The sequence below is a fragment of the Cornus florida genome, unplaced genomic scaffold (genome assembly GCF_030987335.1).
Source record: "Cornus florida cultivar Cherokee Brave unplaced genomic scaffold, ASM3098733v1 CherokeeBrave_3.0.0_Hap2_Chr05, whole genome shotgun sequence".
NCBI classification, from domain to species: domain Eukaryota; kingdom Viridiplantae; phylum Streptophyta; class Magnoliopsida; order Cornales; family Cornaceae; genus Cornus; species Cornus florida.
In genome coordinates this window covers 59,902,773-59,916,615 of record NW_026775575.1, presented here as the reverse complement: position 1 = coordinate 59,916,615, position 13,843 = coordinate 59,902,773, and the positions used below count along the sequence as shown (strand labels likewise).

General features: G+C 35.6%; 1 protein-coding gene across 1 annotated transcript; it reads left to right on the top strand.

The window, feature by feature from the left end:
* Positions 1–235: 235 nt before the first annotated feature.
* LOC132306590 (serine carboxypeptidase-like 20) lies at positions 236–11,111 on the top strand. Its single transcript, XM_059804037.1, has 14 exons — positions 236–550; positions 1,260–1,405; positions 2,194–2,270; positions 2,416–2,538; positions 2,679–2,781; positions 2,852–2,889; positions 2,962–3,063; positions 3,824–3,904; positions 3,986–4,228; positions 5,191–5,256; positions 5,327–5,448; positions 10,211–10,324; positions 10,565–10,610; positions 10,822–11,111. The coding sequence occupies exons 1-14, from the start codon at positions 405–407 to the stop codon at positions 10,903–10,905; spliced, it is 1,491 nt and encodes a 496-aa protein (XP_059660020.1). The 5' UTR covers positions 236–404; the 3' UTR covers positions 10,906–11,111.
* The last annotated feature ends 2,732 nt before the right edge of the window (positions 11,112–13,843 follow it).

Here is a 13,843-nt window from a genome sequence, read left to right as displayed (position 1 = left end):
ATTTTTATTTTTTATTGACCTCTCTCTATCCTCCCTCCATGAACAACCATCAAAATTTAAAATGGAAAAGAGTTTCAAAAGGTTCCATTTTTGGATCATGTCATAATTGGGCCGTCAAACATCTTTTGGTGCCCAGCATTGTCACCTTAACATGCTCCAGTCAGCATTTCAGCTTTAGTTCCTCAAATGCCGCTTTGTGGTCAGTTGAGCACATTGCTCTCCCCTTATTGGAGCTCTTTGTTCTCTCTCTCTTACCTTGGAAGACAACACGTCAAATTGGTTGCCACTCAATAATTAGCCCCACGCCAAAACACTCATGTGGTACCATTACTATAAAAAGGCCTCCTCCTGTCTCTCTCTCTAACAGTTCCATAAGATTCAGGAAAAATCTGAAACCTTTGACCATGGCCAAGATTGGTAATTCAATCCACATAATCATACTCACTTACATTTTATTCACCTTTGTGTTAACACAATCTGCTCCTGAAAGTGCACTCGTCACACAGATTCCTGGCTTCGATGGAACTTTTCTTTCCAAACACTATTCTGGGTCTGTATATCTCTTTTAATTCCCACTTATATGTTGCCAATTTTGATTTTTCTAAACTAATTTTATGTGTTTTATGGTTGGTTTTTCTTTTTATTTATGTTTTTTGATTTTATTTCTGTATATGTTGGTTATAGATCATGGGAAGAAACTGTTTTATTATCTCTCTTAATTCCCACTTATATGTTGCCAATTTTGAATTTTCCTAAACTAATTCTATGTGTATTTTTTTTTTTTTTTTTTTTTTAATTCTCACTTATATGTTGCCAATTTTGATTTTTCTAAACTAATTCTATGTGTTTTTTTGGTGGGTTTTTCTTTTTATTTATGATTTTTTATTTTATTTCTGTATATGTTGGGTATAGGTATGTGAACCATAGATGAGAATCGTGGGAAGAAACTGTTTTATTATCTCTCTTAGTTCCCACTTATATGTTGTCAATTTTGATTTTTCTAAACTAATTCTATGTGTTTTTTTGGTGGGTTTTTCTTTTTATTTATGTTTTTTTTTTTTTATTTTATTTCTGTGTGTGTTGGTTATAGGTATGTGAACCATAGATGAGAATCATGGGAAGAAACTGTTTTAATATCTCTCTTAATTCCCACTTATATGTTGCCAATTTTGATTTTTCTAAACTAATTCTATATGAAATTTTGTGGTTTTTCTTTTTATTTATGTGTTTTATTTTATTTCTGTATATGTTGGTTATAGGTATGTGACCATAGATGAGAATCATGGGAAGAAACTGTTTTATTACCTTGTGTTGTCTGAAAGGAATCCATCAGAGGACCCTGTGGTCCTCTGGCTCAATGGTGGACCGGGGTGCTCGAGCTTCGACGGGTTCGTCTATGAGCATGGTATATTTGATCAACCTTCTTAACTTTGTTCTTTATATTCCAAGATTGTGAAAATGATTGGTGTAATTTAAGTTTTATTATGAATCATTGGGCTCTGGTGGATACACTGAACAGTTCAATGATAATTTTGTCAATTTTGTGAATCCCATATGTTTTTTCTTTTTGGGATATTATTATTATTATTATTGTTATTATATATATTTTTAAAAACCTTGATTAAAGCCTTTTGTTGGATTTTGTGTACTAGTGAGATTAGTTGGATCATTAGGATCAAACATGGAGTGATGTGAATTTGAGTGAGTGGACTTCATTAAGGGACATTTTGGAATCACATAACAAAAAAAAAAACAAAAAATTTATCTACATTTCTTCGTCGAATTTGCAACTAGTTTATTTTGTGTTCCTTGGTCATTTAATATATTATTAGTATGTGATTTTATTCCATTTTTCTACCAAGATTATCATTTTGGTGATTCTATTCAAATTCACCAGTTTGTAGATTCAATAGTTATGTCAATCAAAATTGAATAAAGTGGTTCCGTTTTGGGTTTAGTTTTTATGGTCCTTCTTTAATCGGAAATTATTGGTGTTCTTGAAATTAGGAATGGTATAAATGATTTTGTTGGACAAGATTTTTTTGTCTTTCATTTTTGTTAGAACACATAATTTTTGTAAGGTTGGATTTTTTCTCAGTTACCATATAAAAAAGTAAAAGAAAAAGAGAGAAGGATTTTTTTTTTGTCCCGTTCCCACTAATTTATACAAGAATCTTCAATCATATTTTGCAGGACCCTTCAATTTTGAAGCAGGAAAACCAAAGGGAAGCCCGCCTCAGCTGCATCCCAATCCATACAGCTGGTCCAAGGTTATAAATTAATTTAATCTCATATAAGATATATACAAATATAGCACTATATGTCATATATGAGAGATATAATTTTAATTGTTTTTCGATGATTATCTTCCCATATTGTGTGAAATCAGCTCCTTTATGGATATTTGCTTCTCAGGTTTCCAACATTTTATATTTGGACTCTCCGGCTGGTGTTGGATTTTCTTATTCAGGAAATAAATCTGATTATGATACTGGGGACCTAAAGACTGCTTCTGATTCGCACACATTTCTCCTCAAGGTATCATTTAATATAAAAAGAAAAAAAAGAAAAAAAAGAATCAAAGATGACAGATATGTTTACACACTGTTATATGTATATTTGTATTCTCGTATCCTAAAATGTTTTCATTTTCCTACAAACTGTTGTTATATAATTAGTGGTTCGAGCTATACCCGGAGTTCCTTTCCAATCCATTTTTTATTACCGGAGAGTCATACGCTGGAATATATGTGCCGACACTGGCTTCTGAAGTAGCGAAAGGTATATCATCTGATTTCTGAACTGCATCTGTGTTGGGATAAGAATCTAAGATCTATTGGATCTTCTGCAGGAATTGATGCTGGTGTGAAACCCGTTCTCAACTTGAAGGTATGTCTTTTATAGGATTTCTCTTTCTAAAACTAAAAGGTTTTGGCTGCAAATTAAGTAAATGGAATACAGGGTTACATGGTGGGCAATGGAGTTACAGATGAGGTGATCGACGGCAATGCACTTATTCCGTTCGTGCATGGAATGGGCCTCATCCCAGATGAGCTATATGAGGTGAGTAGAGCTTCTCATTTTGATCAAGGGTATATTTGTGCTGATTGATCTATCTCACTATTAGGCCTTCGGTGTATCGGTGAAAGTACTGCTCTGAAGTCACGTTACAATTCCTAGTTTATCAATTTTGATATTTTGTTCCATTTAAGGCCATTCCAATTTTAACTGCATCTGAGGCTTCCACCTATTTCAATCTTTTCTTCTCTCTCTATATTATTTTTATTGAAGGTGGGGCTATTGCTTAGTGTAGTTGTAACACCATAGCTGTGGGGTACTTATTTTCTTTATTTAGCTGCATTCGGGTGCCTTTACATATACTTGAGATCAGCTTTTTATTTGCTAGTTCAATGTTAATTCTTAGTCCAAGAATAATTCAGTGAAACCAACATAACCACAAGCAAAGACTAAAAATGATTTCAAAGTGCCTCTGTTTATTTTTTCTTTTAGTTTTTAGTTTGGGAGGGAGTTCAAGGGTGAACTAGTCTTCACAACAGAGTAGCCAACCCCATACCCAACCCTTCCCGTTTCCCAAAGGAAGCTTCTGCAGCAACTTTTTTTCCCCCCTGTTCAGCATCTGTAGCACTAATATTCACTGTTAGTTGCAGACTCTGAATTCCAGGATTTTTTAAATTTTGGGACTTTATTTTAAAATCAACCAGATTCATTTTTAATGTTGAATCAGAGGCTAAGACTTGCCACTGTTCTCTTGCTTCTCTTGTTTCTCAACAACATACCTCTGCTAATGCTACACATACTGCAGGAAGTTACTACCGAGTGTCAAGGAAATTATTATAATCCAACCAGTACCAATTGCGAAAACACAATTGCGAAAGTTGACAGAGTAAGATAACACTTTTTTACTGTTACATAAAAGAGTTTTCTGATAGCGATTTATTTACTTTTATATTCTGACTAAACTCAGGATATTGAAGCTTTAAATATATACAACATTCTAGAACCATGCTATCATGCCCCAGAAACTGGAGCGACTACAAATTCTCACCTGAGGTTACCATCCAGTTTCAAGAAATTAGGCGAGACTGAAAGACCTCTTCCTGTACGAACAAGAATGTTTGGTCGTGCATGGCCTTTCAGAGCTTCCGTAAAAGATGGAATTGTCCCAACTTGGCCACAGATTCTCAACAGTGACAGTGTTCCATGCACTGTAAGTTACTCAACTTCCTATCCTTCTCAAACTTGTTTCAGGTGATTTCCGGTAACTTAATTTGCTTGAAGGTGTATGTCCACATTGCCAGCATTCCTTACTAAAAATAAATTAATGTTATCAGTGCAGCGTTTGCCACCAAAATCATTTGAGCTATTTCATTCATCTAAAAAAATTGGCATATTTCCTATTTTCATCTTCGTTGAACATTTATCTTTAGCTTCACTAGGAATACCTAGCTTCTCTAGACATAATTTTATTTTATTTTTTTTAATCTCAAATAAACTTATGAGAAACTATAAACAAAGATTCTTTTGGGGCGATGTCTAATCATGCACCATAATCAAACTGAGTATGGATATATGAGCAATGAGCCTAATGTCAGCCATATTGAATTTTAAAATATGGAACACAATGTTGAGCAATCATGAAATATGTCATTATATTTAGTGTAGCTCGGTTGATTAGATCCAGATGGGATGGTGATTAGATGTATAATTGGAATTAGAAAATGTGCTGTCTAATATCACTCATTGATAGAACCAAGTGATGTGAACATTTGGTGTGACTAGAACACTCCACAAGGGCAGGAAAAATGCCAAAAAAGTTGTTGCATATGACTTTGTTATGTGATTTGAACAAAAATGCATTCTTCTTCAGCATTGGTCTACTTTCATGGCAATCCAGTAATTAATTTCTGGTCAGTCTCTCAGTACAAAAATGGATCTTTTAGCTGTTGAAACACTGCGTACGCATGTTCTCTGGTTTCATTGCCTTGACACGGCATCCTTGTGACTCTTGTTATGTGGGTGGCTATATTCTTCTTTTTCTTTTTTCTTTTCTTTATTTATTTATAGTATTTTTCCCCTATCTTTGTTTTTATCTGGCCAGTGATGCTTGGCCACTTTATGGGGATCAGTGACTAGCATTCTTATGATTGGTGTTCAAATTTCAACATGCAGGATGATGAAGTTGCAACTACATGGCTGAACAATGAAGCAGTCCGGAAAGCAATTCATGCTGAACAGGTAAGATTTCAGCACTTCAGTTTCTACAAGCTTTAAGGACACTGATTTTACCATCCCTATGATACATTAGGTAAACGTATCGGGCAGTTGGGATTTATGTACGGACAGAATTTTATTTCATCATGATGCTGGAAGCATGATCAAGTATCACAGGAACCTCACGTCCAAAGGATATCGGGCACTCATCTACAGGTAGATCAGCATCTATAACATTATTTACTACTCTACTGTTTGTGTTATGTCATTATATATTTTGTTGTAAACCTTAATGATTCATAGGGAAGTGAAACAATTTCAAAATCCCAAAACAAGTTGGTGCTTGATTTGGTTGTAAGATTCCGAAATTCCTTTTGGTTTAATCTGTCTTTAGTATAAACTGATCTAGTTTATGATGGAAGTGTGATCCCTTGGCATATTTTTCACTTTCTTTTATATAATGCCTATAATGGTGCTTTCATCCTTAAAATTCCCCAGTCAAACTATATTCCACCTTTAGCCTGCTCCTCTTTAGTTTCATCTGGAGTTGGTGCTGTAGAGAATCTATTAAGATTTGTAAAACTTTGTTCTTCATTAAAAATATTTGAGCCTACTTTCTGTTCCATAATGAGAGCATGAACTATTTCTTTACATTAGGTCTATACGTTCTATAGTTCATTGAAGAGTTCAGGCCCATATAGAACCATTTCGTCAAAGTCTAGATGCAAAAATAAATAAATAAATGAGTAATAAAGAGTTATTTCAATTGTGAACGGTGACCACACTTAAGAAAAACTAGCGAATCTAGCAACCTGCTAGTGATACCTCTCTCTCCAACTTTATGTTTCTTATGAATATATAGTTTTGTTGTCAGGGGCTTATTTGTTATTACTTATGTATTGTTGGGTTCTTATGTGTAATTTCTGAAACTTGTTAGTATAAATAGAATGTGGTGGAAGGATGAAAGTATTTTTTCATTCTTTCTCTTTTTCCCCATCTCTCTCTCTCTTTTCTCTCCTCCTCTTTCTTCTCTTCTTCTTCTTCATCTTCTTATACTTTACTCTTGGTTTGATTATCTCTTAAAGTCAACAAGTTTAATATATTAATATTCTTTCATATCATATATTCAATTTCAGCATAACGATCACATATCTATTATAACATCAATCTAAGAAGAATTCATATATATGATTTAGACAACAGTCTGCTCTCAGATGCCATGGAGTTGATCTCCTTATCAAATTGCCTAGCCTGAGATTTCATCCATGCTGTGTTACCCGGACTCGGGTAAATGTATTGGGTGCGGGTGTTTCTCTAACTGTGGGACCTTTTTTAATCTCAAATCTTAGGATATGGAATATGTGTCTAAAAGTTGGATACCTATAGGTAGACACATCCTATGCATTTACTTTTGTTACTTTTTAGTAGTATACTTCATTTTTAATTAAAATAAACGGGTTGAGGTAAAATCAAAGCTTTTCCATTTATATGATAGACAGGAAACTCGTCTCTTCTACCAAATTTGTGTGTTTCCTTTTTCAATCATGCCATGCAAAGGATTGGAGAGTCTGATTTAGGTTCATGTGCCAGACACATATCCTATATGATCTATTACCCATGCCGTTTTTGTGTCAATACATGTATTTGAAGGGAAATAGAAGAGTCCATGTATGAATGTGATCTGTCTTAAATCTCTTTGTCAGTTAAGTTTCTATTTTAGAGTTGTATTTTGTTTAGGAAAGTTTTAATAGAAATATACTTCGACTCTAAGGAATTGCATTTCTTTCTAACAAGGACCTAGAGTGGGACTACATGAGTTAAAACTTGTTGAGAGTCTAATCAATAAGTAGGTTTTGGGTTGAGACTCAGAGTAGGTTATGGGTTGAGACTCAAATCAATAAGTAAAGAGTTTTGAGTCTTCGAGAGGATTGTGAGCAAGGGGTTAAATTGTGTGCTCTCGTAAACACCTTTTGATTTCCTAATGGTGGATTTTGATCTCCTCTCCTCCTCCGTGAATGTAGGCACTTGCTGAACCAAGCAAATAATATATTTGTGTTTGCTTGCTTGTGTAATTTCTTTCAGTTTTCACTCTGATCACGAGATCCTAATTTGGTGCACGTCGTCTACAAACAACAAACTAGAGCTAAATCAGACTGTCTTTGACCTGAGATAACATCCACCCTATTTGATATATATATAGGGTTACTATTGATTTTAAGTTGCAGGGTAGTTGAGGTTGAGGTTTCTCAAAAGGGAAAAAAAAGGAAACAGAACCTGTCTAAACAGGACTTAAAATCTTAAGGAGTGTATATTACTAGAATGATGATATTTAATTGGGTAAATTACACTCAAACCCCCTATGGTTAGGTCATATTTCACTTAGATTAACATTTTGGTTTTAGATTTCACTTATATTTGAATGAGTGGTTTAACATTTCACTTACACCCCAAAGATCAATTTTGACCGAGTCAGAGTACTTTTGAAGTATTAAATGATTATAATACCCTTTGACCTCATATTGACTTTTTTTATGACCAAACTACCCTTATCACAATCACCACCTTCGCCGCCTCTCTGTCGTGAACCTTCTTCCACTTTCTCTCTCTACCTCTCTGTCATGATTGTTGATTTTTTCCCAGACAAGAAAAGAGTTTTGGTGGCAATTGCTGAGAAGGGCGGCAAAGATCTTTCGTGTCTAAAATTGCCAAATTTGTCTTATTTTTCTCTCTCCTCAATCCTTCTCTTCCTTCTTCAAATTAAGTTTTTTTTTCCACCATGGACACTCTGTTTTTCCCACTAAATCACAACACAAACACACACACACACACACACACACACACATATATATCACCACCACCAATCACCCCCACCATATACCGCCGTCGCCGGCCAGCCGTATCACAGCTCCACCACCCACACCCACATCCATCATCACCCCCCACAACCACCACCAAATCAAACTAAATAATTACCTTCCGAAAAACAAATTGACACCACTCACCACCACCACCAAGCCTTCACCTTCGTCCCCGTCACAACATAGCTTCCACCACAGAGAACCCAATACCCAAAACGAAGCTCCGACGCTGTCATCACTGATTGCTCTGACTAGAAGCCGACACTTGGAGCTTGCCGTTGCTTTGTCGTCACTTGGGAACACGCCGATATGAATTGGGTTTTGCTACTTGGAGCTTGCCGGAATTGAGTTTGGTTTCACCGACACTAGGAGCTTGCCGGAACTGGGTCAGTTCTGTTCTGTTATTCGTCGCCGGAGATGAACTGGGTTTCGCTACTTGGGGCTTCACTAGGATCACGAGACGCGGATTTTCGCCGCCGATTACGAAGCCGTCGAGGCTAGCGTACGCCAGAAAGTCACGGTCGAGGGTTTTGGCGCCGACGAGCATGAGACGCGGATTTTTGCCGCCGATTACAATGCCGTCGTGGCTATAAGCCTGTAATCTATGCTCCCACCTCTGCTCCCCAATCCAGTCAAGATGCTGACTTGCCCTTTACTAGTGTAATGGGGTGATTGTCTTCCAAAACTCGAGCTTTTACTTGACAAACCTGTTCGTAGCTGCCTCCGCATAATATAGATGATAAAGATGACTGCTTACATTCGAAAATAATGGGTTCAATCTGTGATGCCCTGGCGGATGTTGAAGTTTCAGTTGCGACAGTAATTGACTAATGCTTCCATTAAACCCTCTGACATTGATCTTCTTGGGCAAGGGCTGGAACGGGCTGAACTGAAGAAGTGAAGGGATGAGGTGTCGATCGACTAGAATGATTGGGAGAGCTTGTCCACATTTACAGCTTCAGAGCTACTTGGATTCTTGGAACTTGAAGAAAAAGAAAGAGCCAGCAAGAAGACATGACTGCTTGGGGTACCGAAGAGGGTATGTAGTGGTGGATGTGGAGTTGGGAATGGTAGTGGTTATGGTTGGGAGGATGGTGGCAGTGGTGGTGTGGGGTAGGGATAGGGTGTGTTTTGTCATTTAAGATTGTATATTTTTTGTATTAAAAAATTGAGGGTAAAAGAGTCAATTCGCATGATTGGGGTGTAAGTGAAAGTTAAAACCAAAATTTTCATCTAGCTGAAATATGACCTAACGTCAAGGGGTGTCGGTGTAATATACCCTATTTAATTTATAAGCAAGAAATGTGTGTATTTCAGCTTTAAAATCAGTTCTATGGTTTTCAAACAGGAAGTAATAGATTCACAGCTCTATCCTGGAGCCTTTATGGGCCTAAATCATGCACAACAGATGTAAGGTGCTTTACAATATTTCAATATTTTGTTCTTGTGGGCATAATGAAGCAATTCCTGTCCAATAGCATGTTAGTGCTTTACCTGACAGGAGAAAGAAACGGCCTTGACTCAAAAAATGAAACCATAAACACGGAAATAATTCCCATAGACCATTGCTTGCAATGTTGATGCGTCAATAAGAAAGGGAATGTGAGCATATAAAATTTCTGGAGCTGGAACATAGAAGGTTGGTACTTTGAGTTGCAGCTGTGACTGCATGATTTGCTGTGGGTTCAATCATGTATTCCATGGCAGCGGTGTCCGACTTATGGAACTTCCCTCATAGAAGTAGGAAAGGAAGTTGTAATTTCTTCTGCCAAAAAGACTAAATCTTCCGTCTTCTCTAATGCCACACATGAGGTGACGTGGATTCAGCCTTTCTGCCCCATAAATAGCTCATTACATGAATAAAACACGAAAATAGACAGTAAAAAGACTCCCAAATTGAGGTTGTATTCATATTATATATATTCTCCCATCCCTGATTACACCGAGACATTCTCAAAAAACCTAATTGGTACTTAAATAATGTAGAAATATAAACGAACATAAATATATGGTATGTTACTTATAAGTTACAACTAGTGGTGCGCACTCCTTTATGTGGCTTAGATTATCTTTGATCATTTTATGTATGTTAATTTCATACGATTTTACTTTTTTTGCAGTGGGGACCATGATATGTGTGTTCCATACACCGGGAGTGAAGCATGGACACGATCAATGGGATACAAAATTGTGGACGAATGGAGGCCTTGGACTTCCAATGGACAAGTTGCTGGGTATGTTACTAGACTACTACTACGGAACTTGTTCTTGTTAATCATGAAGAAGCGTTAATATTCCAGAAATTTTATTGTTTAATCAGGAAAAACATTATTTGGAATAGGAACATTTTTTGAACTTTCCAAACAAGCCAATGTATATCTTCCTGTCTTTTACAGTCCTCAACAAAATGATGGTCCATGAAAAGTTCATTATCGTGCAAAGACACCCACTAACTATATCTTATTTGGCTTCAGGTACCTACAAGGATATGATAACAATCTCACCTTTCTCACTGTAAAGGTCTGTACACTTACCTTGTCAATTTTTTCTCGAATAAATTAACCACATTTATAACAAATATTGTAATTATTCATTTATTTGGAGGCTGTATTTCACAGCTCCTCACATATGTGGATTCCACATGTGACAAAGAGGACTGCGGATGCAGCCTCTCCTTTTTCCCCTTTCTCGACATTGATTTTTGCATTTTATTTTGTGTCTTTGGTGCCAGGGTTCTGGACATACCGTCCCAGAATACAAACCACGTGAAGCATTGGACTTTTATAGCCGTTGGTTGGCAGGGAAGAAAATATGAAAGAATTTCAATGGCTACTTAGAAAGAGAGATAGAAGCATGGTAATTTATTTTTTATTTTTACTTGTATCTGACGACTGATGAATGTGAAAAAAGCAGCAGCTAATGTATACTTGGACATTGATGAGGGAATGACCTTGATATAGCAATTCTCATATAATATTGAATTAAACAGAGGATATAATAACATCCATTGGTTTTTGCTTCTGCCATAGAGCGTGGTGTGGGTGATCCATTGTTTGATTTGGTTGCTATAAGATATAAAGTATGATACAGGTTGTTTTAAGATACAAAGTATGATGGAGTAATCTCATGATAACATTTTAACCCTTTTTATTTATTTATTTTGTTGTTGCTAAATTTAGATTTTATTAAAAGAGATAAAATAGAGAAAAAAAGAGGGAAATACAGATAACAATGGGTGCAATCATACCAGCACTAATGGACTAAATTCCATCAGAACTCCGCAGTCAAGGGGGAAAGTCTCCGTGTTGCACCCCTTAAAGAAAAAACTTACAGAGGTGACCTCTTTAAGGCCTAGTGATCGTGGCAATGGCAGACTATTCTTGCACTGGCACGAGCATACTCGCCTGGGAAATGCTCTGGCCGCTGCATCCTCCAGAAGGCATGCACAGAGTAACAATACGTGACTCGAGTTCCTGGTCACAAACACCCTCTCATCTCATTGTTCTAATCTCGGGTTTCCGCACTCAGTGTGCGTGCTTTGCTTGTGGTGTTTGTTGCATTGAGGACTTGCAAATATTTTTAAAAGACTGTTATATGAAAACATGCATTTTATAACTAAGTTTTTAGAAAATAATTTTTAAAAAACTGAACCAGACAGTGTTTTTTGTACAGTTTTCAAGAACAGAAAAATGTTTCCATAATTACAAACCAAGCATGCCCTAAAACTTCCAAGATTATTTAAAATATTATTTCTTACTTTGCTAGTTCTGAACGTCACGCATTGCACTCCTACCATCTCACTATTCACATGAACAGCTTTCATTCGTCCTCCTTGAAAGAAAAACTTAATTTATTCATAATTTATTATTATAAATGTAAACTCAAATCAATAATCAACTATTTACTATCAAACTCGTACTAACCAATCTAATTTAATATTGAACTCGAACACAATGATTCAATTCTCTAATTCAGGTAACATTCTTTGTCAGGGTACGCGAACCATTTTAAATTTAATATTGGACTACACAATGATTCAATTCTCTCATTCAGGTGGCATTCTTTGTCAGGGTAGTGCAACCATCCTAAATTTAATATTGGACTCGTCCACAACAATTCAATTCTCTCATCCAAATGTCATTCTTTGTTAGGGTGCTGCAACCATGGTAAACTTAATACGATCAATTTATTTATTTATTTATTTTTTTTTCAGAACTTAATACTATATGAAAATGTATTAGAAAGATTACTACTCCATCATATTCTCACTTTTAGGTTATATTAAATCAACAAATTGCGGCTGCCAACATATATTAGGAAGTTCCAAGTTTCAAAATAAGTTTCAATTTTTTTTATTATTTGCATGTAATATTTAAATTTAGTTAAAAACATTTAAATATCACATTCGAATATGACATGCGGATCATAAAAAAATGTTAATAAAGATGCGTATGAATGACTTGAAAAGGTGTGGAGGTTGCACTTTACGCAAATGAGAATGAGGAACACTTAGCATATTTTGGTAAACATATTTTTACTTATACACGACATTACTACTATGAATTGCATTTTTTAATTCAGAGAGGATTTTGCTTAGTATTTTAGCATTTACCTTTTTATTTTTTATCAACAAGCTAAATAACAAATTATAAACGCAATAGTGGTATGCTATCACTTCCTTGTACGAAGCCCGTATCATTTTCCAATGTGATCTAGCATTGCGTTGAGCATACACTATTTCACAATTTCATCCCCTAGGGTGATTGACAATGTTCCTTTCACTGGGCATCTATTTATACACATCTCCCATTTACTAGATGGCTAGGATGCATGTTGATGTCTCCCATTTACTAGATGGCTAGGATTCATGTTGATCACTGTGATGCGTTGTAATCTATGACTGAAATCTACTCTCTGGAACATTCTATTTAAATATTTACAAATTCTTAAAGGAAAGGTTAGGGATTCGAGTCTTAATTAAAGCATACACATGTGAGTTTGCTTAACCTTCCAAAACAATATATATATATATAACCCCTTTACAAAGCTGTCTATTAACTTCTCCAAGCTTTCTCTTACCTAAAACCTCCTATACTCTTACAAATTTAAAAGCTCTACAATCTTCCAACTGTATCTACAGTTCACAATTCTCTACACAACTCTTGGAAAATAAAAGCTCTGCAATATTGTACAATCTTTCAACTCTATCTACACTTCACAATTCTCTACACAACTCTCGAAAGGCTCTAGAACTACTACTCCCGTGTCATGCAGAGTTCTCATTTTTTTTTTTTTTTTTTTTTTTTTTTTTTTTTTTTTTTTTTTTGGAGCGTGACAATTTTCTAACCTCCATACCAACCCCTTTTCCACCACTTTCTTGGCTCCCATAAAACTTTGCCTAGCCCAAGATGAATTTGCACTCCTAGCTTTCAAAAAATCACAATCTGGTAGTAATTTGCTCTTGAAAATGATAAAAAATTAAATCCTCTCTGAAAAATCCATGTTTTATTAGCTAGTAATTTTAAATTAAAAGCTTTAACTAAAAAAAAAAAATTTCAAATTAAAAGCCTACATGTCCCAAAAGCCAAGACCTCCCTTTTATTTGAATTTGCTTGTTCCAAGGATTGATTGTTTCTCCATACTCCCTCCCCCACCAAAACTAAGCCAAAAACCTCTTAATTACTGTAAATAATATAAGGCTTAACAGTTACTTTTTGACTTTAAAATTGAGGAAATAGAAGTGTTACTTTATT